This window comes from Netta rufina (genome assembly GCF_964035555.1).
Source record: "Netta rufina genome assembly, chromosome: 3".
In the NCBI taxonomy this organism is placed as follows: domain Eukaryota; kingdom Metazoa; phylum Chordata; class Aves; order Anseriformes; family Anatidae; genus Netta; species Netta rufina.
This window is the reverse complement of record NC_140125.1, coordinates 89032628-89059130: the sequence shown is the minus strand read 5'-3', so window position 1 is coordinate 89059130 and position 26503 is coordinate 89032628. Positions and strand designations below refer to the sequence as shown.

Below are 26503 nucleotides of genomic sequence, written 5' to 3'. Positions count from 1 at the left end.
AAAGATGTTAAGTTAAGAAGAAGTGATGCCTGTGGAAAAAAGAGTTGTTCAGACTTTCCAAGCAAGTGTGATAAATATCTGTGCTTATGTTTCTTCCAAGGAGAGAAACATCTTTCTATTCTTTCCATATGTGGGTCTACAAACTCCTGAAAGGCTATTCGCTAAGATAAGACAGGGGAATGGGTTTTAGAGGAACAGCCTAACCTAGTGCCTTTGTTGGCAGTTGGTCTGAACTTCATAATATGCTGTGTCCTCATTATTACACAGAATTTTGATGGGCCATGAAATTTGGAAGATCTTCGTTATCTCCAGGAGGTTTCTGTGTTATTGAAACCACATCTTGTAAGCTGTGCTGGCATCCAGAAAATTTATATTACTTTGGATTGCATTATTTTAAACTTGCTTTTAAATTAACTACAAATGCTGGTCACAATAAAATGTCACACATCATCATACTGCTTGGTACCATTCTGTACAGGCTATTCTTCCTTATTTTCATATGTCAGTATTAATCTGAAAGAAAATAGTTCTATTAAATAAAATGTAATTTAAGAACCAGCCTGGCTCCTCGGAGGTTCTAGTATTTTCCTAATGTGTTAATTGTTGCTTATTATTTGAAGAGACTGATTGAAATACTGAACTGTTGGAAAAGCTTTCCTCTAATTCTCCAGAAATTGTTTTTACTTGAAAGTTTGAAACTCTAGCAGTGTATCATTTGCCCCTGAGGGTGAAATTAAAAAATGAATTTAATCCTTTTGTTTTTCTATAATCTAAACTATTTTGATTTCAAAATTACTCTAAATGTCTCTGTGGATGCCTTGTTTAATTTGTGGAAATGACCCCATACTTTTTTTTTTTAACTGCTAAGATTGCTTTAAAAATGTTTGGAGTGTTTTCTTGCATGGGTTTATTATATTAGAAACTTAATATATTGTTAAACAATAAGGAAGAAAGTAATCAATTGCATGTGTGATATATTATAAGTCTGGGTATCATAACACACTGTAATTTGTGTACCTGGTATAACTTACCATGAATTTGCCATGGAGATTTTTTGCTTTATAATGCTTTCAATGTTGGGACATGAAATTATGTATATTTCATGTATATACAGGAATACAAGCCATACAACAAATAACATACATGTGAGTGCAGATATACGCAAATTATGTAAAGCCTTTTGTTGTTGAGCAAGAGGGTCCTATGTGTCTGGCCTGAGATCCTATTTCCTAACTTTTATGTTAAGAGTTTTATGTTAACATCTTGAACGCTGACTGAATTAAAGGAAAGAAATGGAAATGTGACAAATTTAAGGACTTGGAAAGGGAACTTCAAAGTATCCTTTGATCTCCACAATTTAGGTAAGGGTAGGCTTGTTGCTACTTTCAGATGTTTAAAATGGGATTCTCCAACAAGATCTTGCAGCTCTTTAGATCTATAAGATTGATCAGATATGTAAATCTGATAGGTTGCTGTAACTTCTTTCACTCCAATATGAAAGTATACAAACTGCAAAAATCTCAGAAAAATATTAGAAATGCATAGTTGATTTTGTATTTTTTTTCTTCAGAAAATAGCATGTCAAATACTGTAATGTTAAAATTCTCATCCACTAAGCCATGCTGAACCAATTGCTCAAAAACTGACTCTTATGTTCAAAACCTGGAAAATTAAGACTGCAATCAGACATAAAGATAAATAAAAGAGAATTATATATACATATATATGTTTATAAACATATTATCCTTTTAAAAATAAGTATTGGTAGTTTTTCAGATGTATAGCTTTTGCTTCAGTCATCAAGGTATCCTGAAAAATTGCTGTGAAGTACTGGATATTTAATGCTTCATCATTGCATATGTCTGTAAAACAGCAGAATCATTACTTCCTTCACTAGCTTTCTCCTCAGTCTGGATGGTGCCTGATTCTGACTGTTATGTCTATCAGGGTGTTGGGTCTTCCATGTAGCTTGCACGAAGCTCCCTTCGCTGGCTCCCACCACATTCTCCATTGCAAGTCATGGTGTCTAATCATTGCCCTGTGTTGTTGTCCCTCTTCTGCACTGGGATCCTTCACGCCAGTGGAATCCCAGTGGAGATGTGGATGTAGGTGTATGAAGACTCCAGTATAGTCAACAAAAGGAGCAAGAAGGAAGCATGAACTCTTACAGGCATGGCCCATACGGTTCACTGTGCAGAGTTCTTCTGTTTAACACTGAAATATTTATTTCTCTCAACAGGACACTGTAGTAGCTCTGCAAGCCTTGAGTCTATTTGCAGCGCTCACCACTGCACACAAAACAGAGATGAATGTAACAGTGACAGCGCCTTCTTTGAAAACTCCAGAAGTATTTTCCATTGGTACTCAAAACCGCTTCCTGCTTCAGACCAAGGAGGTACTGTAGAAAGCGAGAAATGCCTTTGTAAAGCCTGCTGCCTGCAAGTGTTTTGAAAATACTGTTTTGCTCATCTGTCTTTCTTTTAGATTCCCCCTGTGCAACCAATGACAGTTACAGTTTCAGCGGAGGGAAGCGGGTTTGCTGTCTTTCAGGTATGCAGTTATTTTATCTAAAGATATACTCTCTAAAAAGAAGGTATCTATTTTGGAAGCTTTATTAAATATGTCAGTAAGAACAGTCTTCTGAAATGTCTTAAACCAATACCAAAGCACTTTCCTTCTTGAGAAATGCTGTGACCCTAATGTTATGTGAATGTGCATATTCACGTAATTGTGTATGCTGAATGGCTGGCCCTTTTAAGTGTTGTTGGATGATTGACAGTTTTGGAGCACTTTGTGGATCACAGTCATATCAAAATGACCCTGTCTTCCTGCGGAAATGCAGGGGTACTTTGTCAGTCACAAAGGCCATGGTAAAAAAAGGCCCACGGACAGCATGAGCATGCTACTAGCTATTAGAATTATTTTGATTTTGTTGAAGTAGAATGCAACAACAGTGGAAAAGCTAAAAATAAAAAAAAGGTATTACAGCCAGGTTTGCCAGCAATTTTTATGCTGCTCTGAAGTAGTATAAAAGAATCAAAGGATCCTGCAAACTGCCAATAGTACGTGCTTAGCATTAGCCAAAATGGCAAGACATCAGGAGGACATGGCAAAGAGTGGAAGGAGGTATAATGATCCCCTCTCTGCCAGTGCTGCAGAAGGCTGTTTTAGTGGTATAACTTCAAACATCTTTACTTATATTTAAACAAATTAAGCTGGGGTCAGCACATACTGTATTTTAAAATTAGCAAACCGTAAATAGGCGTTTTATGCATTTCAGCTGCTTGCTCTTTCCACATAACAGATTATGTTCTGAACAAATTTTGCCTTCGAAATTTTCCCTAACCTAATGAGAAATATCATAAGAGAAGAAGGCTGTATTGGATCTGACGTGATCTTGACTAATGGGTCTGTTTTTCCCTATTGTATGATCTGTGATGAAGGCTTGGAACCACATGGGTGAAAGAGAAGACCTTTGAAAAACTACAGATAGCTCATGAATGTTAGTCTCTGAGCACGACAGAATTGCTCTATTACAAGTAAATAGATAAACTTACAGTTGCTGAGTCTAGCACAAAACAGGGCAGAGTTCCTACTGGACTCCTTCTACTCATACCTGGGAAAGCTGAACACAGGTCACCTTTAATTATCTCAAGGTTTTGTGCCTGGTTAGATTCCATCTCAAGTCCTTTCCTGTCCAACTTTCACTTCAGTGTTCCTATGCATCTGGAAAGCAACAAGGCACGCTGATGGTTGTCTTTCATCCAAAAGCGTATTTGCCATTCATAAAGAAGCCATGACTACCTATCAGCAATGACCAGCAGCTGGAGCTATACCTCATTCATTCTGCACCGTTTTGCAAAACCCACAGCACCATAAACCCATACCCATGTTTATTCATTCCCTGAAGTGCAAATGATGTGTTCCGAAGAGTTCAGAAGTTCTGGCAGGTATCTTAGATTCAGGCCATTAGGCCAAAATAGGAATGAACATCTCAGCAGGACAGCATTTACACATCTGTCATTTCAAATTGTGTGTGTAGTGTAACAGAGCAGGGCTCCAGAACAGCTAAGATTACTTAACTAATAATTGTTGAGAAATACTCCCTGATGTTAGTTTTGTCATAGAAGCTGATCAGAAACCTTTCAGTGAATTGTTTCTTGCTGGAAAAGACTAATTTGTTGAAATGAGTGCCTTTTGTGGAAGCATTGGTTCCAATTAAGTTTTTGCCAGGAGGTGAATTACACATCCAAATCAGCATGTCTGATAAGGACCAAGCTGAGCTCTTCCACCTACAATAGTTAGCAGTTAACCCAGTGGTTAGTGGGCTCCTTGAGGGTGTATAGCACCATGGTTCAAGTTTCTGGTTTGTTGCATGAGCATGCAAACATAATCCCAAATAACTGGTGTTCAGGACCCAGCACCAGGTTACCATCTTCATTCAGGTCACTGTGCTGTTGCCTTTTTTGCTTTGCAGCTTTGGGGCAGAAATAGTGTGACTTGATTCAAAATATTGTACTTAACATGCTGGAGTAGTTTCTCCAAAAACTTTTCTTAGCTGGGACCAATTCTTTCCTTCTGCTTCCTTTGGCAGGTCTGGTATTCTAAAATAAAAAGTACACTGATGCCATTTGAATGAGATTTCTCCTTTTCCCAGACACAAGCTAGATCTGGGTTTCATTTAATAAATCAGATAGCATATGACATTGTGATCGCATTTCTTCAGCTGGGTTTCATTGTCTCAGGCCCGCCAAAGTACAGTGGTGAGATTCACTGTTCTGGGATTTGACTTGCTGGCCAAATGTAGCATGTCAAAACAGTAATTCATTTAATTATCAGAAAACACAAGAGTTGGTCCATTAATGGAAAAGGCTGCTTTCCCAACAGAATAGTTTCTTAGAAAAAAAAAAAGCTTTTTGTCTGTGTATATGAGTTGGCAGTGCCTTCACTCTTGACCCTGCAGGATCTCATAAAATGTATTTATAAAAGTGCAACTGCAAAAGCAGACACTGTACTTAGTTTTGTGGTCCTGTTGTCAACAGAATCTCCTAGCTTATCCCTTCATTATGTGAGTATAAACTTGGGATGTCCTAGGGCACTTACCCTGTAAGGGGAAGGAGAGGATGGTTGTAGGGTTAGGGTATATGCAAGGGTCCTAAAAATAAAGGAGTCGAAAAAGTGATCTAGGTGGTCTGCTGAAAGTCTTGGAAGAAATGTCTCTTCACTGTCTGGAGCCACTGTGAACTGAGCTTGGCAAATGCCTCAAAAATGTGGCATGGCCCATGCCTTCTGGGATGAAGGAGGTTGCCACTGAAATCCAAGACTAGCATCAAGGGCAGGTCTGGCAGGCTTGAGGAGGATGGATATGGACAAAGTGAGCAAGATCCCCTTGATCACCTGGTCAGATAGAGAGAGCAGTCTGGAGAGGATCTTACATCTCCCTCTGCTCCATGGCAGGAACCGCTGGCTGGCATCGCTCCTCTCATCCATCCTTTTTCAGAATAAATCTGGACTCGCATATATGAGAGCTAAACCAGCAGTTCTCACATGGCAGAGGGTGGACATAGTCTGTGTCTTTGGTAGAGGAAGGGAGTGAGAAGAAAACTGAGGATCACCTGTTACTTGTTACTGAAAAGCACTGACTGTTTTTTCCACTCACCATATTTTTACTAGGCTTAGGCAAAGGACTAGATCTTATTCAAAAAAGATACACGGTGAACTAACCAGTCAAAAAGGGATAGGAAAATAATTGGAGACGATTTCATTGAATTCATACCCTGTCAAGCACATTTATGAAGCTAGCTGAACAAAAAATAAAGAGACATTGATTAGAGTAATATAAATGATTAATGTTTTTGAAACCTAATGCTGTTGCTTGGATCAGAGACTGTTACAAGGACTTCTTTCACGCAGAAAATTTCAAATTTCTTTTCTTGGGCCCCTCACCAGGACTGGTTGCAGAGTGACAAGAGTGGATCAATTCTGCATTTAGCTTTGGCAGTCCCTTTTTTTAAAGGGGTTAAGATGAAATGCAGTTGCTTGTTTTGTTGATTTAATGCTAGTTTCTGTTTAATAGCCTTCTGTCCCCAAAATAATAGTGTATAAAGGAGGTGGCTTTAATTAAACTCTGTTGTGAAAAACATCTTCCCTTCATTGTCATGAGAAGTCAGGAAAAGAAAGTCAGACCGTAACAGCAATAACTCACTCCAAGAAAATACTAGCTGATTGACCTGTTCAGTATGTAGTTTCAGACATCCTGCTTTGGCAGTAAGTTCCCATTCATTAGCTTTTTCTGGCAAAAGTTGAAACAACTTTGTTTCTGTGATGACAAATTGCTGAGGTGCTGCCAGCTTGTCTTTTTACCAAATTTTCTGCATGCCTTTAACTGGCAGGCTTCTAAGCTGGCTTTCTCCTTGGTAGTGTCTTCTTCTGCAGAGCAGTTGTATAGATAAATCTTCGCTGTTACACCACTGCTGTTCTGAGTGTCTGTACAGAATTGTCTCTTCACTCACACAGCGTGATAAATTCAGGAATGCTGGGCAGGTTGACAGGAATACAGATATGTGTAGACTGAAAGAAAGAAAGAACATAACTTTCATATCAAGGAGCGAGGGATGTAGTAACAAAAACAAAGATGAGAAATTAAAACTCATCCATTTGCACTGACTTTCTATCCTATAACTTGGACAACCCTCGTCATACCTTTAAATTTGGACTGACAGTTTTCCTTTTGCTGCCAGAAACTGTTGAAAAGGGAATATAATTTTCCAGAAGCCCTCTTCGCTCCCTTTTCTTTAGCCAAGCAAAGTGCATACTGGGGTCTTGAAAGAGGAATTATTTGAGCCATACTCTGATTATTTTTGTACAAAAACAAAGTTCCCTCTGCCATCTTGATGACTGAGGGAACATGTAATGATTATTTATCTGTGAAAACTGTATGAAAACTTTCATCATCGTTGAAAATCACAGTTCTGTCAAATAAATATCAACTAATCTTTGATAATAAATATTTTCATAGTTTCTTATATTTGATTTTGTCATTCTAGGGTTTTGAAAGTTGAGCTTTCTGATTCATCTCAATGAAGTTCTGAGTCACCAACCTCTTCTCTTGTCCTCTGTCAGAGGTGATGTCCTGTGTGTACCATAGCAAAGGGATACTGCAGTTACCATCAACATCACATGGGGTGTTGATCAGTCTAAAGCACCTTAGAATGTCTTCTTAAAGATAAATTTCACTTTTTATGTCTTTTTTGGCTATAAAAACATGAGTACGTTAGAGCGGATACACTGGGACAACTGGTATTTTTCATTATTTATCCCACAGTGACCAATGAAGGTTACTAGAACAGGGCAAATGTGGAGTGATATTTCACTGGTATACCCTTCTGTCCTTTACCAGTCTGTGTTGTGGGGCCTTCCCAATCCACAGGTCATCTTTGTGCCATCTCTGGCTTGGTAGATTTTTCTTCAATAGATTTTTCTTCCATAAATGCATTACTTTTTGAATCTTTCTAAGTTTTTGACAACCACAGCTTTTTGTAGCAAGTAGTTGTACAGCTAATGGTGTAGTGCATGAAGAAGTGCTACCTTTTCCTCCTCTTGAATCTGCTCCCTATAGTTCATTTATTTGGAGAGTAGGTATAAGAGGAACTGTCTTGGGGCAGAGCAAAGCCCAGTCCTGCCCAATGTTTTGTTTTCCACAATAGCCAGAAATGGATGCTTAGGTGGGAGTGTAAGAACAAGATAATGACATTTGTTACCTGATTGTCTTTTCTACCTCTTACCTTGTATTATTTGAGATCTTTGTCTGGAGATAGTTTCTTTAGGCATAGAAAATCTCAGTGGGATTCCATGAAGTTACCTATTTTGCCCTTGAACTCTTGTACAGTTTAACACCTACTGCATCCTGTGGGAAGGAATTCCACAATTTAATCTTGTGTTGCATGAAAAAACTGTTTCCTATTCATCTTTCCCATGATGGTCACTATTCTCTAGACCCTTAACCGTGTCCTTCCAACTTAGTTGTCATGTATTTTACCATCTCTTAAATGGAAATTATTCTCTGCCTTTGATCAGCTTAGTCAAATTTATCTGTGCCTTTTGAAATAATACCATATCTTTCTTGGAGTACAGAAGCTTCACCTTGGCTTTATAGTGTGTCATTATGATGTTCCTAGCCTTTGTTTATTTCTTTTTCAACATTTTATTTGATATTTTTGATGACCGCTGAACACTGAGATGATATTTTCATAGATAAGCAAGTAAGTAGTAAGTAATTGGTTGGAAGCCCATTATGTACATAAAAATTCTTTTATTCTGCAACTCTTTGCAGTAATCCTTATCTTTGCTGCCTCAAATGAATTAGCATGATCAGCAAACTTTACTGCATCAACATTCACCTCGTTTTCTACATCAATTAAAGATGTTTAACAGTGGTCATCCAGCACAGATTGCTTTAGGACTTCACTCCTTTTGTGTATTTGTACCCTCCATTCTCACCTTTTAACAGCCTTTTAACCCTTGGCATCTTCTTTTGTTTTGGTATCTTTGGTTAGTTATCTTCCTAACCAGCTATGTGCCTGCGTAACATCCAGGAACATCCAGGTGGAGCTCTGTCCATGTTTTTTTGCTTAATTAGGGTAACTGATAGCAACAGGTATTCTTAAAAGTGTCACATTTACTTGTGTAATTTCCACTGTGTTTTCTGATACAGATACTGAGTTTACGTAAAATCTGCTGTTCTGTAGACCTCCAGTACTCTTTTAAGAATTGCTGTCACATTTTTCATCCTCCAGTCTAGTACCAACGCAGTTTTAAAGAACTACTGCAAGTAACAATTCAACTGTTTCTTTACCTCATCAGGTTCAATTCTGTAGGCAGTACAGCCTTTTTTTTTTTTTTTTTATACATAATTTTCTGTCATAACTGATAACATGAGAGTTATTTGTTCTTCAATTTCAGCTCCAGCATTTCTGCTTTGGCTGTTGGCAGTGGTAATTTTATAGGTTGTTGAGATAATCAGGCTGTTCCCCAGTTATTCACACCACCTCTAAGAGCTTCTGGTTTTACCAGTCTTCTACCACTGCTTCAAGCATTTTATGCACAATCTATGCTAAAAGAACTGGAAACTCTTTAAACTGTGCTTAATAGATGAACCTGTTTATATTGTTACTGTCCTCTATTGAACATCCTGTCATACTTTCTTACTTGGCTCACTTAACAGAGCTTGGCACTCATTGAGCAGAAAGGGCAAGAGCTCTGTCTTTGAAGCAGAGTGAGTTTAGCTTTGTCTTTCCACAGATGAAACAGGTGATGAAACTTCTTAGTGCATAAAAACTGCATTATTTCAAGGGTGGAGTGACGTGCTATTCCTCATCTGTTTTGAGTGTATGAATGCTGTGACATGAAAACTGAAGACAAATTCTGTACATATGCTATGTATTTGCTCTTGCTCTTTTATTTCCAGCCTTTTTTTTTTTTTTTTTTTTTTTTTTAACCCAGTGGGTGTCAGTCTCTGAAGTTTGCCTTCATTCATCCCATTTCATACTGTCAGGAAGTAGCTGCACACATTATAAACCAGCAGAAAGCAACTAGGAAGAAAATTGCCCATTTTCCTAGAGCTACTTTGTGTTTGACTCAGATGTGTCCAGCTAATTGCATTGGTTTTTGGTTTGGGCTGCATAACAAAATGTTCAGAAAATATATCTTTCAGAGATTGCCCTTGGGATCTTGTGTCCAACTGTCAGATACAAGGTCATATATCCTGTCTCATATGATCATACCTCTGGCATTCTACTGTTAGTGTCATAACTCCATAGATTTGTTTTGCATATGTCCTATAATGTCTCTATATTCAATCCACAGCTCAATGTTATTTACAACACAAAATACGCTGATCAGAAGCTCAGATCTGTGCGAAAACAAGAAGCTTTTGACTTGAATGTTGATGTAAAGGATGACAAAGATGATATGAACCATTTGACCTTGAATGTGTGCACAAGGTAGGTAATTCAATTGGAGCATCTCATGTACCTCTTTGTCTACACAACAGCTGTGTTGCTTAAAATAAGGTAAACTTCCCATATGTTTGCATGAATATACTAGTGTATGGCATTTTAACATACAATTAAAGAGAGTAAAAGAATTACTTTGTAAAGACATTAGTAATTAAACTAAGAAGCAATTTGTAAGGCAATAAATCTAGTGACAGCTGATGGATATGAATAGATCCTTTGTGCAAAATGTTTGCTGGACAGATTTTTTTATTTACTGGCTTGCATAAATATAGTGTCTACCTACATGTTAGAGGTATATGGAAGAATTTGTGTGAAATAAAAGAAAAAACTTAAAAGCTTATTTGGTGCAAGTGCTTCTTAGCTATACTGAGAACCCTGGACAGACTTGAAAATTGAACCTCTGTCTTCCATGTTCTAGTAACAGACTGCGGGAACAGTCCCATAACTTTACCCTTCATGAACAGAATACTTTGCTTTTGATATAGAAGTAGATACCTCCTTTTATAAAAAGAGAAGCAAATTTCTGAAGTGTTAAAAAACATTATGAAATAGAAGTAATCATTCTTTGTTCATCTCTGTTAATAAACTTAGCTTGGAACAGTTTTGACGAGTCAAAATCCATGTCTTTGTAATGTTAACTTCAACTGCAATTTTTCTTACTGTGCAAGTGTTGTGGTCTTTCATTTATATATATCATGTCTTTATGATTTCAGTAATGTAACTTAATGTGAACATGATTCTAGAGTTGAAAGAGGTGATGATTTTTCTGCACAAAATCATTTTATTCTTTCCCCTAAATAAGGGCTGTGGGGGTGCATCTGGGATGATGCTTCTTGTTCAGTAAACATCTACTAGGAACTGAGTTGAGATTGCTGAAGTATCATCTCAGAGACCATAGAACAGTCACTGGATGCGTTGTACATTGTGAGAAATTGAATCAGCTGAGAATCGGTGACACTGAATAGTCATATTGCATATTCCTAGGTCAGACAGTCATTAAACCAGGTTGTTTCTTTGACTGCTTTGCTGCTTCCTTTTTACTTGCTGAAAAAGTGCCTATACATGTATCGCAAACAAACACATGAGGATGTTCTTGTGATTTTCTCAGTAGATACATCTTCCTGTCATTAAAGCGCATTTGAGTATTTCACAGAAAACTCTTGAGGACACTATCTCTTTTTACATATGTATTTACATTTTATAATCTTATATTTCTTATTATCTACAAGGATGTTGAGGTGACTACACTCTTTGTATTGAAGGAAATCATCTGTTCCTTGTCAATACTTCTTGAAACACTATTTACTTCTTTTGATATTATAATGGGTTCCTTATAAATGCAGGATTTGTAAAGTATCACCTGATCAACCAAGTTCACGCTTACATTCCTTTCCTCTATGTCCTCTTATTGTTATTTATTTAAATTTTAAACTTGTTATAGCTAGGGCTATTTTCATGCTCTGCACAGCGGAGCTGTGACCGGAGATGGTGCCTCTAGGTGACACCATCACACAAATAATAGCTATAGTGAATATGATGTCAGTGTGGAGAGGATTGATTTAATTTGGGAAATATCCAGCAGGCACAAAGCCAGATCCCTGTTTTTATGTGTTTCTGTTAACCAATTCAGGCATACAGATGGTGGTCAGGACACTAGAATATATGAAAGCTCTTGAAATAGAATGGGCTTTTTCTCTTGGTTTTCTGTGAAGTATCAACAGCTTTTTAAAGCCTAGCACCAAATCCTGATGTGTAAAGGCTTACATGATGGGTCTGGGATAAACCTTGGATGAGCATTCTGATATTCTAGCTCAGCACTTTGACTCAGGAATACAGATAGGAAGGGACTTATCTCTAGAAGGCTGTAGGATGATGTTTTACTTGCAAAGTGTTCAAAGGATATTGGGAAGATCTAGCAGCATTATAAAAGTACCCCTGGGTGCATACTTGGAACATTAAGATCCATCAGCTCCGTCATGGAAAGTGGAGCAGTGTAAGTGCTACTATTCTGTGTTTCTATTATTTAAACTGAGACTTCACCTCTGGTTGCTTGGCTTGATGCACTAGTCCTCCTCTTCTCCTCAGCCCCATATATAGTATATGCATTAACTATATTAAATTCATGAATCAGTTTACAGCTGGTCCAGTTACAATCTTTACAATGCGACATGGCTTTTTGGTAAAGAAACCAAAGCAGGTAAATGCAAAGACTGCTGAAATCTCAACCAGTTTATCCAGCTGTGAGTATGCATAATCCAGTAACGGAGGCTGCAGCTCTGCAGTTTTTTTTCTCTCCAATCTGCAGGTTATCCCACCTTCTCTCCCTCTCTCTCCCCCCCTTAAGTAAGGGAGCCAGACCTTTATCACTTCTAGGGATGTATTATTTCCACTTCCTGGCAATACCATGCTAGTTGGGTTACCTGGTTGTACTTTGGTGGCACCCCAGGTTACCTAAACAGGTTGGGTATTTTTGTCTTCTCTCATTGGTAATTAAGCAGAAATAGTTACATCCAGTTCCAATTCTGTTATTTGTTTTCAATAGCAGCCACTTTGGTGTAGCCCATTATCCAACAGATGGTTTCATTTGTTTCTAATCTCATGTGCCAACTAAAGTCAGCAGTTGTGCTGTATTTCTTTCAAAATCATATCTGTGTTCAATCAACTATCCTGCCAGGCTTAATAGCCTTGCTTTGAAAGAAAGTCTTCCCTTTTTTTTTAAACCATCCAACTCTACAAAGAAATAGTTTTATTCAATTATTTTCAACTACTGTCAGGCCTTCAAAATGAGGGTTGGAGACACTTCTATTCTAGTACAATAGTCATTTACCTGTCATGACAAGGGAGGAAGGGAAGTTTTTCTGCCACCTACTTTATTTAAAGCTGTACAATCTTTTGTAGGTCACGTAAGTGTCACTTGTAGCACCGAACACCATAAATATATTTTGATAGTTCTGGTGTGCGCCATGGTATATGTGGCTTGTTCAACAGAGCAAAGCTTTTAAGTCCAGCATCTGATTCTCAGACTGGAAGAAAATGTAATAATAAGCATTATTTACAAAAATAAAGAAGGAACTCAATTTATTAAATTTCCAGTTTTTCACAAAGTGGATGCATAACACAGCCATGCATTCTAAAACTGTGGTTTTGAGGAACAATCTGATGATGATTTTGTTAATGGAACCATCAGTCTATATCAAGGGCATATGGGAATGTTTGCGAGACTTTTTAGAGACATTTATCTCACTCTCCAAAAATGAATAAAAGTAAAGCAATGCATCCTTGAGTGGAAATATGAATATTTCAGTGCAAGAGTTCCTGTAGTGGTTTCTTAATTATCTCCTTTTCAAATATTCCTTTTCATATGTTTAATCACATTATTTCATATGTATGTGTGATGTAAACATGTACTTCAAGATGCCCGTGCTGTCAATGTTGTCCTAGTGTTGTCCCTCATATCATTTATATACTGTAGTTTTGTCAGTTCTAAGCTTAAATTTTTGTATGTGGCTGAAATTAGGCAGAAAAAATAGAGAAATCCATTCTTATCTCTTTATTGTTAGATATTTTTTTTCTTGATGGCATTTTGTTTGATTTGTTTCTTAAGTATTCTTGAGCATTATTTCTTCTGTTGTTGAGATGTAATAATTAAACAATTTATTTGGAGACTTTGCTATTGTGTTTCTACTAAAATTTTCTTTGCCTCCATATTTTGAAAAGGTACTTGGGTTCTGGTGCAGCTCCCGGTAGTGGTATGGTCCTCATGGAGGTTGGCTTACTCAGTGGTTTCTCTGTGTCACCGGATTTTGTTCCATTGGACAATACAATTAAGAAGATGGAAGAGGAAAATGGAAAAGTAAACCTATACTTAGACACCGTAAGTTGAAAATAACAGAGAAATGCATTTGCAGTGATGCTAATCTTGACTGCCAATGTTAGATTTTAAAGTCAGAAAGACAGTATGATTGTATTCTTCGTGGAAACCAACAACTGCTATCTACATTGAATGAGTTCCATTTTTTAAAAAGAGACTGATGGGATAGGTGCAACACCATTGTAAGGCGTTTCTAGACTGCAAAAATCTTGTAAAATCATTTATACGTAGGTAAATTTTTTAACAAGTCTGTGTTTTGGCCGAAGTAACAACAAGTGAAATAAGTGGTTTTATGTGCATCCTCACTCCAAGTCTTTATAAATGAAGAGAACTGCCAATGAGTTAGAAGTTCTTATCTCTTCCATGAACCACCATCAGCAGGGTTCTCAGGATGTTTCTGTTCTGTTTTTCTAGCTAAATGAAACACAGGTTTGTGTGGATATTCCGGCTGTGAGAGACTTCAAAGTGGCAAATATCCAAGATGCTTCAGTGACTATAATGGATTACTATGAACCTAGTAAGTGTCAGTCATTCCAAATGGATCTTAGTGATTCAGAAGCTAAAAATATAACATTTCTTTTCATGGAAATGGGACAAATTTTAGTGAATAGAAAGCCACATTGCACTGCAATTTACATTTTCCATTGAACTGCAACATTTTTGACGTTGACACACCAAGTTTTCTAACAAACAGTTGTGTTTTCCTGTATACATTTTGCTGTTCTCATGGGTTGGTTCCATAGATGGTGTGAATTGTCATAACTTAATTGTCAGCTGGTATAAATTGGTTTCAGTATGGCTCTCAATGTGTTCCGCAAACTACCAAAATGAAGCAGGAACTTCACTGCGGTTCACTTACCAAGTTAATGATTATCTTTCAAGTAGCTTTTGCATCTGTTTCTTGTTTAATCAGAGAGCCCTTCACTGGAGAAAAAGTCAGTGTTTTGTTTTCTATAGTTATGTAAAAAAAGAATTACATGGGAAAAACAATTTCAATTTTATTTTTATTTTTTAAATAGTGTGTATTTTAGAGAAAGGCAGAAACGTACAAAGTGAGAAGCAAAGAAAGAGAAGCAAAGGCTGCAGGAGAAGACGTTAGAGAGGTTTTCATTATACCAGACAGCTGAAACATTATTAATGATTTGGGCTTGGTTTGAGATAAGGAATTAAAAAGTTGTATGAGCAATTTTCTCCATGTTGATCTGTTTTAGCATAGGACAAAAGACAACCAAATACAAATGTGTACTGCTTTAGCTGAGTAAAAATCACATTTCTTCTATTTAGGCTGAAATGTTTATTCAATCCCAGGAGTTTAAACTAAAATAGAAAATTAAAGGATGTAGCTAAAATACCCACTAACCTAGAGCATGTTTTAAGTCCTAGTGGCTTAACAACTTGGAGCAATTTTTATTTAAGGCAAACACATAACACTTGGAATCTATGGCCAAAACAAATTTCCACATGCTTCAGTGATTAGGAGAAGAGCTGAGGACCTACTCTTTTATAAGAGTACTGGCTAATGAATATGTGTACAAAAAGTATGTATAAATGCATATGTATAAATACTGTTATTCAATTTAAATCTATTTAGAATCCACAAATTTTCAATGAATAAATAAATATTCATTTAAAGATAAGGATGAGTATCCTTAACGAGTAAAATTATATAACAATCAGTGCTGCAGTAAAAGGCTTTAGCTCCAAGAAAAAGGTTGCTTCAAATATTATTTTACAAGATTTCACTCCTTTTACCATGTAGCATAGACATATTTTTGGTCAACATGTAAACACATGTTGATACAGGGGTGTGCTTTTATTTTATTCTGTTAATTTCTATCAGTTCCGTAGCTGGTGAACCATGCTGCAGGTGTGTATTTTATGTGATGGTTACAGGCAGAGTCACATCTGATTTCATTGCTTCATATTCAGAGCTAGGAGATGTCTAAAAAGTCCATACGCTCTGGCATTTGTCAAAAAAGGCATGTCTCCATGGTAGATATTACAACCAGCATAGGTGTGAGGACTGGCTTGGGTGCCAGTATAGTGGTGCCAGCAGTGAGCTCTGCCAGGGTTAATATGCACAGCTATTCAGCACATTCAAATGACTGTGCTACTACTTTTACCTGATTTTGTTCACAGCTTGTTGGGTGTCACTATTTAGTAAGGGTTTGGCCCTTTAAGGATATCTTTTATTTTTTACTATCTGATGCTTGAAACTGATTATTGGCTCATTAAAAAATAAAAATGCAGTGTCTCTAGTTGGAATGAAAATCTTCAAACCACAAGCAAATGAAACTTTGCAAAAGCTTGTTCTGTAAGCAATTAACATGCATTGATGTTTTTGAAATGAGCATGGCTTTCCAGGCTTCTAGTCCATTTGGCTCTGTAGCAACCCTTCAGGAAACTGGGGAGCAAAATGCAGGAGCAAGAGCTAGGTGAGGTAGGTAATCCCAGAGTCAGGAAGCTGAAGCTCTCAGACGTAATAGTGAGAACAAGACTCAGTTATGAGAGACTGATATCTTACATGTGAGAGCCTTTTGTTTTACCTGCTAGGGAAAACATCATAATTCCTTTATTATGGGGGCTCCCGAGTCGGTAGGGGCAAAATTCGCTCTAAAACATTTGATCAGGTTTTCTGAACAGTTTGGGACTCACTGTTTAGATTTGAGTCTATGACTGCAGGTCTTTCATTTGAGTATTTCTCAGTATACTTGTCTGAGTGTATTGAAAATGTTTGATGCTTTGTGAAAGGAACAGATATTAATTTCCAGGCTTAAACACCCACTCTGAGAAGGATTTTGTAGTGTATGACAAGGTCTGCATTAGAGTTTAGTGCATCCTTTAAAAAGGCTTTCTTTGTGAAGCTAATCTGATAAAAATCTTTCCAAGATACGCGGATGTAAGTTACTGTGTGTGTATATTTAAATCAAGATCTACACCCTGAATGTGGCCAATGGTTAAAGGCATAATTCTCTGTCTGCAGATGGGACTCTATTAAAAACCACATAGCATTTCAGAAATTTGGTTCATTATGAGTATTTATTTCAGGAAGGATGAGCAGTCAGTGTCAAACTCCTTTTAAACTAAGTTGTGAGTTTCCGTTTGTTGGACAGTCTTCAGAAGTTCATTAACTTATGTGAATTATCCTTTCTAAACAGGGAGAAGAGCAGTGAGAAGCTACAATTCAGAAGTAATGCAACGTATAACCCCTTGTGACTTGTGTGAAAGTGACTGCAGCCTTTGCCACCAATCTGGTTCTCGAGCCTTGCTTCAGCACTCTTCCTTGGCTTCCTTGTTCTGTGTGCTGTTTGTCCTTCATGTAAACTTGCTGTGCAGTTGGGTACTCTAAGAAGAAACAGATTGTTTCACATCTAACATTTCCATAAATTAGCCAAAGAAAATTTTATGTTCAGATACCAGCCCATCTTCAGTGATTAGTGACCTAACTCCTGGTGTGTTCAGGGAGAGCAGGGCTGGCCCATATGGTAAATTTCTGGCTGTGCCAGAAAATTTCTTTAAGCGTCTGCTGGAAAAAACTTTCCAAGTGTTAGTTTCATACTGAAGTTATTTTCTGAAGAAGCACAGTTACCAAGAAAGCAGTCTGAGAAAATGCAAACCTTGCTCCATGTTCCTGCTCCCTTTTACCTTAGCGTTTTTGCATATTTTTTTAGGGGTGTATGTTAGTTTACAGTGCTTTTCTGAAAAACTGTCTCCTCTTCCTTTACGATGTTGGTAAGCAGAGTGCTGGGAGCTTGCATTGTTCTGTTCTGCAGACATGACACTTAACACTAATACTGAGTTTCTCTGTGCTCTCATGGGGAATAATATGAAAAATAAAAGAAGCTTGCTTCAGAGCAGATTCAAGAGCCAAAAAATGCTGCATTTACAAACTGCTGAACACTCCAGAAAATTGTCAGTCTTTTTTTTAATCATTGCAAAGAAGCCAGGTGGATTTTTTGCCAATTCATAAGTTAATCATGTTTGAAAATAATGCCTCCGGATGTTTTCATGGATTTTACTCTGGAAGTCTTTACTGTAAATTCATTGAAGATGGAATATAAGTTTGAGACAGTGGTTTTTTTTTTGTTTTTTTTTTTTTTTTTTTTTTCTCTTTTTTTTTTTTTTTTTTCCCCAGGGTTATTCAGAAAGAAACCTAATTCTCTTTCCATGTGAGAATATTGGTGTCCCCTAGTATATTTATGGTCAGTGAGATGACAGTTTTAAGATTTTTTTCTAGAAATGTCACTCTGGGAGATCATTTAGGTCTTGCATTTTGCCTTATCATCTTGTTAACAACTTAAGTGCCATAACTCTTCAAGAGCTGTTCATTGTTCTTTGTGACATATCAACTCAGTGCCATCTGTGGGTGCAAGTCCTGGTTTTGTAGGCAGGGAGGCTTTTAGTAGCTGTGGGCTCCACACACATCCTGTGTTCAGCAGAACACATAATTGACTCATTTAAGCATATCCTCATATGTTTAAGTGCCTTGCTAGAGTGGGAGGGAGGAAGAGGGATGATGAGGTCTTCCTGGAGCAGCAGACATTTACAGCCCAACTGGCTGTTTGCACGTGGGGAAAATTAAATGTCTGTATGAATGTGGAAACGTGTAAGCTTGGGAGCTCTTCCCTCTTGCACCAGCATCTTTCTCAGTGAACCTCTTCACTGTTGAGCAGCCCACATATCCTTCCTGAACACTGCTTGTGGTATTTAATGCTTACTTCTTTTTGATAAGGAAGCTGATAACATTCTGACTTATTAAAATGAAATTAATTGTTGTTATGCTGACTAACAGAAATTTTCAGGCTATTGATTCCCTTCCTTTTGTACCTTTTTGAGACGGAGTGTGTATATGTACACATTGAATTACACGTCAGTCACTTTCCTTGAGCAATTTCTAATTTTTATTCATTTTTTTGCTACTGCTTAAAATGTATATTTTTGTATTTTATGCTTATGTGTATTTTTGTTCAGAAAAGGAAATTAGTTCATGGTAGCATGGAAAAGGGCAGAATTTTTTGAACTGGGTGCTTTCTTAATATGAGATACTGGTTTTTAACTACAAAACTAGTTTAGGTGGAATTATTTGTTTTACTTTACCTGTATTTAGAATTTACAATATTTTTCAGAAACTTGGGATTCTGTTCAGTCTCTCTGGCAGAGCTGAGGCCTAATTCTTCGTAGCCAATTAGTGCTTTTCACTTGTCTTTGGTGCACATTGGATCTAGCCCTTTGAGTGGTTGTTTAGTGCCTTAACATGAGTTCCCATGCTGCTGTGACCTACACGAAATGCTATTGTATGTATTGAAATCCAAAGCACTACTTAGTCAACAGACTGCAGAATCTCTATAAGTCATGCCCTTGGTTATAGGGGTCCAAAGCTAATAGATACCAAGATGCAAAAATTAAATATATCCTTGTGTCTCAAATCCTTTACTCATAGATGGGAGCATAGACTGAATGGTGCCAAGTGTAGTTTACCAAAAAACATTCACACTCTAAACTGGGATTGTTTTGCTGTGGGTTTTATTTCTTGATGAACTATAAAAGCAGATCTTTTGCCTTTGGGGACAGCAGCCTTGACATGTCATTTGCCTCCATTTGCTGTCATTTCAAGAACATGAAGCTCATATATTTTCAGCTGTACTATATGTAGAGTTTTAAAGAGGGACATTCATGTCTGATTAATGTTATGATAGAGGTTTATTTTCTACTGGAGACATACTAGAGATAACCCACTCCTTTGCAGTAGATGGTAGGAATAAATTCATAGTTTTATTTTGCAGGCGGTCCCAGTTTCCCAAATACCCTGTGGAGAAATGGACTCAAACTGCTCAGCCTAATTTCAGACAGAGCAGCTTTTATTAGTATTCCCTTACATTTGTTTTTGAGACAAACAACACATGTTTTTAAATGGCTCTTGGCTGCCTTGCCTACCCTACTAAGAAGCATCAGTCATAATGCACCATGTCACGGAAATTGTCAGTCAGTGAACAAACATCCTTTTTTATTTTGTTTTCTCTACTGTAGTATATCACTACAGACATCCAAATGCCTCTGTTCTTAAGTTATTTTAAAGGTACCATGTACAGCATATGACTTTAGACAAATGTTTACATCAGGTGGCCTTAACTTCCCAACGCTGTTGCCTTGAAAGATGCCTTCAGTCACTTTGTAGCAATGACTATTGCCTTGAATGAGTTGCAGAGGATTTTGTATTGTGTAGTGTGTATTGGCAGTGAAGGGATCAGAGTAAAAGTAATACCATGTTGCACGGTGACTCTTTTGTTTTCCTCATTGTTGTGTAGGAACCTGTTCACAAATGTTCAGCATATGTATTTATTCTGTTACTCTATAGAGCAAGTGCTTGATGTTAGAGGGATCATGCTCCCACTGAAGTTACTGGTAAATCTTTTAGCAAAAAAAACTTTAGGAAATCTTTGAACAAGGTCTTTAAGAAGCTTTATAGTGGTGCTAAAAGCAGTCAGGAAAAGGTATTTTGTGCTGGAGTCTTCCTTTTGCATTGCATGAACATTCTTGTGTGGTTGCTCTTTGAAGTCCAAGTATTCTTTGGTACTTCGTGTCCTTTTCAGCTTCATGCTATCAACAGATAGTCTGTGCAGGTCCATTAACATCTTATTAAATCACTGAGAAATAATCATTTATTTCGGACTGGCTTTAAAACAAAACCTTAATTCTTTTTAAAGGTTTATAAAGATTTTTAAATCTTCGCACTCCACGTTCTGCCTTTACTGTCATCCATGATCTTAGCTGAGTTTTCTCTACAGATTTCTTTATGTGTGTCATCTAGAAACCTGTGCAGAATGCTGCTGTACATAACAGGAAGTGCTCATGCTGTGATGAGTGCTGCCTAAAATGGGTTTACAGCACCTTAGAGTTTGCAGTTTTGCATGCTGGGCCAGCTCGACGTCTGTTTTGGTTCCTGGCGTGGCACCTTCATGCCCCTATTTACTTCAAAAGCAAGAGCTTGCTGGCTTGTGCACATCAGTGGCATATGATAAAAGAGAAAATTGGCTGGACTGGTACAGAAAAAATTGAAGAGCCAAAGTCCATTGCCTCTCTTTTGGCTTGAAAGTCACTTTTGAAAATCAGACCTGGGATTCTAAAATTGTTTTTAGTAAGTTTTCAGAATAATATCCTAGCAATGTTTCTCCAAATGTGTTCAAGTTGGTGTGAATCTTGACAGTTCTTGGTTCAAGCAGATTTATGTTAAAGCATATGTATATACATGTCCATTATACCAGCTCCAATGTACTACAGTGTGCAATGTATGTGCAATTAAAAGCATACAGGATTTTCAAGAAGTGCCCAGTAATGTTGTATGATGTTCTGTTTTTTTTAGGAAAAGATTATATTTGGAAAGCAACTGGTGCCTAATGGAATCATTTCGATATCTCAAACACTAACCAAAGAGAACAAAATCACCCACTTTATTCATTTTTTTTTGGTAATGGTCAATATTTTTCTGTTTTCTGTTATAGCCTTTCTTTTTCTCCCATAAATTTGTATGCAGTGAACCAGCTTTATCTGTTTAGTGCTCCAAATATCTAGGAGACTTTAAATTTTATCACTAGTAATTTATAGATAAAACTATAACAGCAATTTTGTGATCAGGCCTTTTGAGTTTTTATTAGATTCCCCTTCCCCCATGTCAAAATAAATTTGACTTCACTATTGTTTCTTATTCAATTTATTATATTTTTGTGTGCCACTTGAAAATATCATTGCACTAATGCTATTTTATGCAATAAAGTCTGACATTGTGCTGTATTGGATCAACCCAGTGTTTATTTTTCCTAGTGGGTAGCTCTTTCTTTTTAGATGTGTATGAATGGCGTTTGTATATGGGCTACATTTGAGTCTCCAGAACTCCAGTGCTAAGATTTCTCATTAGTTTCACATGATGCATTTTATTTCTGTATTTTGTAGTGGTTACCCTAAAGCTTCATCAGCTTTGCTTGAGTCTTAAGGTGTTATATTTAATTTTTTTTTTTTGGTGATTTTTAATATTGTTAGTTTGGGCGGGATACTAATATAAGGAAGACAATATAAAAATGCTGGCTCATATAAGCAGATGTAATGAACCATACATTAGCTGGGTATTACATCTCTAGTTTTTTCATGAAAGGCCTTAAGCAATTTGAACTAAACTTCTTGTCTGCCTTGAGATGGTCAGAAATGCACTTAGAACTAGATTAGGATCATCATACATACATGTATTTTCACTTTTGATCAAATCATAAATGGTAGGAAAAGAATGCTTTCATGAGCTGTTTTGATCAAATGACAGTGAACTAACATGTTGGCTGTGCAAATTGCTTCTTTTTAAATAATTGAACAAATATTATGGAATTGGACTGATTCACAGGATCTTGAAAAATTGTCATTGATTAATTTTTATTCAAATAAAGTTTGCAATAGCTATTTTAAAATTTTATTAAAGATGAATTTTAGTAATAATGTCTAGTGTTTCCTTGTTTAACGATTCAGTCACCTGTAGGAGATGGCAATTTCTGTACTGTGTATGACTGCCCATCCTCAGCACTTCTTACACATTGTCTCAACTGTATTTTAATGCTTCTAAGTTGAAGTGCTGCAGTGATGATTTCCATGGTCAGGCCTTGGAACATGACCTTGCAGATCATTGTTTGGTACTTTTCAGGCTGAGGCACTGTGTTATCATAGTATGTTTTATTCAACATGGAGTCATCGTGATACTTCAATTATTTCTCAGTGGTCTTGGTAATCTGGAGAGGTCACAGTTGACTGGAAGCTGGCAAATGCCCCAGTTTTCAAGAACAGGAGAAAAAAAAGACCCTGGTAATTAAAGGCCTGTCAGTGCCTCACTTCACTGCCTGGAAAAATTGTGGAGACAGCCAACAGCATCCTGGGCTGCATCAACAGAGGAGTGACCAGCAGGTCGAGGGAGGGGATAATCCCCATCTGCTCTTGTGAGGCCCCACCTGGAGTGCTGCATCCAGGTCTGGGCCCCCCAGCACAAGATGGATGTGGGGCTGTTATAGCAAGTCCAGAGGAGGACAATGAAGATGATGAGAGGGCTGGAGTACTTCTACGAAGAAAGGCTGAGAGACCTGGGGTTGTTCAGCTTGGAGAAGAGAAGCCCTTGAGTCCTTTTCACCATATTTTCTTCCCCTTTTCATGTTTTACGTTTTCATAAAGTACTTGGATGCAGAACTTGAAGGTATACTAAGTCTGTGGATGACATTAAATTGTTTACTCCACAATGGGTAGAGTTCTTGCAGAGAGATCTTGACAAGTTAGAGGGCCGGGCAATCACCCACCACATGAAATTTAACAAGAGCAAGTGTTGGATTCTGCACCTAGGATGTAGCAACCCTGGATATACATGTATGTAATGGCTGGGAGACAAGAGGCTAGAGAACAGCCCTTCTGAAAGGGGCCTGGTGGTTTTGGTTGATGGCAAATTGGAATTTAAGTCAGCAATGTACTCTGGCAACAAAAAGGGCCAACAGTACCCTGTAGTACATCAAGCACAGCATTGTGAGCTGGTCGGGGGAAGGGGTTATCCTGCTCTGCTGGTGTGGCCTCACCTTGAGTACTGCATGCAGTTTTGGGTGCCACAATATAAAGACATAAAAACTAATAGAGAGTGTCCAGAAGAGGGCTACAAACATGGTGAAAGGTATAAAGGGCAAGACATATGAGAAGTGGCTGAGGTCCCTTGGTTTGTTCAGCCCCGAGCAGAGCAGGCTGAGGGGAGGCCTCGTGGCGGCCTGCAGCTCCCTCACGAGGGGAGCGGAGGGGCAGGCGCTGAGCTCTGCTCTCCGGGGACAGCGACAGGACCCGAGGGGACGGCATGGAGCTGGGACAGGGGAGGGTCAGGCTGGGGGTTAGGGAAAGGTTCTGCATCCTGAGTGTGATCGGGCACTGGGACAGGCTCCCCTAGGGCAATGCTGATGGCACCAAGCCTACTGAGTTCAAGAAGTGTTTGGACAACACTCTCAGACATATGGTCTGATTTTGGGTGGTCCCATGCAGAGCCAGGAGTTGGACTCGATGATCCTTGTGGGTCCCTTCCAACTCAGGATATTCTATGATTCTGTGATTCTAAGTTAGTGGAAGCTTGTCATTAATTTCAGCAGAAATAATATACATAACATGATGTGATGAACTCTATTCTGGCAGGCCTCTTGTGCTCATGAAGAACCTCGGGGACTCTATTCTTTCCTGTAACAGGAGCAATCCTTTCAGGTACAGAGCTAAAGGCTGCTTGGGGGCTGAAGTGGCAGTTAAAAGAGCTCCAAGAAGTCTTTATGCCAAAAGACTTCATAAAATACTAATTGAATTAATGTTCAGATTATTTTTCACATGAATTGCTATTTTAGCTGTCATTCTTGATGCTTTAGAAGTTTAGTGTCCATAACTCTTTGTTTTCCTAATTCTCCTCATAGTTTTCTCACTGTTCCTTCAGCTTGCCCTTGGAAGAGCTTCAGGATCCATTTCAGCTTCTAGTTCAGGTTCTGCTTAGCCTTGCTCATCTCTTTTACCCCGACCTCTGTCTTGCAAATGAGCTCAGCAACCCTTCCTCTCCTGAAGTCTCACAAATCTACTTTTTCCTTCAGAGCTGTTGTTGCCTGTCAAGACTAAAATCCTTTTCAGTCTCATTTATGGATGAATAGCTGCAGTCCAGCTGGAGAACAGTCACTAGTGATGTACCTCAGGGGTCAATACTGGGGCAAGTACTTTTTAACTTCTTAATTAATGACCTGGATAATGAGACTGAGTGCACCTTCACCAAGGCTGCAGATGACAGAAAACTTGGAGTAGTGTTTGCTAGACCAGATGGGTGTGCTGCAATCCAGAGGACCTGAAAAGGCTGAAGAAACAACATGTGCAGGGGGACGCTATGAAGTTCAACAAAGGAAACGTGCCAAGTCCTGCCACAGGGGAGGAATAACCCCAGCACCAGCACAGGCTGGGGGCCAACGGGCTTGAAAGCCGCTTGGCAGAAAAAGTTCTTGTTCTTGTTCTGTCCCAGCTTGTCTTGGTGGGCAAGTTTAACATAAGCCAATAATTTACCCTTGCAGCAAAGAAGACCAATGATGTCCTGGGCTGTGTGAGGCAGACCGTTGCCAGCAGCTCAAGGGACGTGATCCTTGTCCTCTTCTCACCACTGGTGAGATGCATCTGGAATGCTGGGTCCAGTTCTGTGGACTGACTGGGGATTGGGATAGACAGTCTCCTGAAGTCCCTTTCAACCTCAATCATTCTTTGAAAAGACTACTGAATTTGGTAAAGCACCCCACTATATTTTTTTTTTCTGTGTGACTGAGGATCTTATCACAATCCTGGATGTCACATAGGTCTCTAACCTGTGCATTGCATTTGTGTTGGGATTCTGCAGGTTCCTACACACTGTTATTTTAACTTTCTGCAATCTTGTTCTCAAATGTCTAAGACTGTCTTTTCTATCTGTCTTCATAGCTGTATCTTTCCTTCTCTCATTAGTAACATTTTAAACTGGTTTTAACAAATCGAGCATATACCTTGTATATTCATCTACAATACCATCACATATAATCCCTAGTTGTTCACTTTCTGCATCCCATTCATCTCCTTTCACTGCATCACATACATGGTGCTCAGCATCTCTTACTCCCACCCGAGAATAAATGCATGACTTATCTCCACCTTGTTGATCAAACCCTATTAGTATGATGACTCATGCCTTTGATTGCCTCCTGCTGCTTTCTAACTTTTCAAGCAAGTGCCATGCTTTACATGCTTTCATATGTTCTTATTAAGCTGTATTCCTGCTTTCCTGCTGTGGTGAGTTGACATCTGCCAGAAACTAAGCCACTCAGTCACTCCCTACATCAAAAGGGATGGGGAAGAGAATAGGGATGGCAATTTATTTTGATAGAATCTGAATCTTGGTTGTAAAGATCAAGAATCCACTGAATTAATATTACTGTATTAACTTTGGAGAAAAATTAAGATTTATCATTTGTTTTTTCACCTAGAGCACTCCATACAGTCCCCAGACCTTGCAGAAAATACACATATTTCCAGATGGCAGCAGATGATAAAAGATATGGAGTGTTCAGTCTTGTTCCTTGCTTTTTCTCCCATATGTGTAACTGCTTTAAGAGCTGCAGGTTTGTGGGTTTATGTGTTTTGCCCAATATGAGAAGATAATAAAGCAATAAAAATACTCTGCTTAATCTTATTGCCATGTGTTTTAGTTGTGTGTTCTTATCCTTAACTCATAACTTATGCTGATGTTTCTTCCCACAGTGGAAGATGCTTTCATGGTTTTTCTGTTTTCTAAAAATATTTTCCCTCAGACTCAAGAGAACATTTGTATTTACAATATTTTTCTAGAATTTCAGTGCCAAATGTCTACCATTTGTGCTTGTTCCTTTTCTGCCTCCTTTCCCCTCCATTACAGGACTGAGGGGTGGTAATCTTTAATGGCAAGGAGAACTGCAGCAGACAGTGACTGTTGAATGTAGGTAATGTACATTTTCACAGAATCACAGAATCACAGAATTTCTAGGTTGGAAGAGACCTCAAGATCATCGAGTCCAACCTCTGACCTAACGCTAACAGTCCC

General features: G+C 38.1%; 1 protein-coding gene across 1 annotated transcript in view; it reads left to right on the top strand.

Moving 5' to 3' along the window:
- The window catches only part of CD109 (CD109 molecule), a gene marked incomplete at both ends in the record, with an annotated part of 76132 nt that extends 58896 nt beyond the window's left edge, over positions 1 to 17236 (top strand). Inside the window, 6 exons of the mRNA XM_084285099.1 lie at positions 2240 to 2395; positions 2485 to 2550; positions 9865 to 10001; positions 13734 to 13890; positions 14302 to 14404; positions 17046 to 17236. Of these exons, the coding sequence (XP_084141225.1) occupies positions 2240 to 2395; positions 2485 to 2550; positions 9865 to 10001; positions 13734 to 13890; positions 14302 to 14404; positions 17046 to 17236 (810 nt within the window). The remainder of the gene's footprint in view (positions 1 to 2239; positions 2396 to 2484; positions 2551 to 9864; positions 10002 to 13733; positions 13891 to 14301; positions 14405 to 17045) is intronic.
- Between the last annotated feature and the right edge of the window lie 9267 nt (positions 17237 to 26503).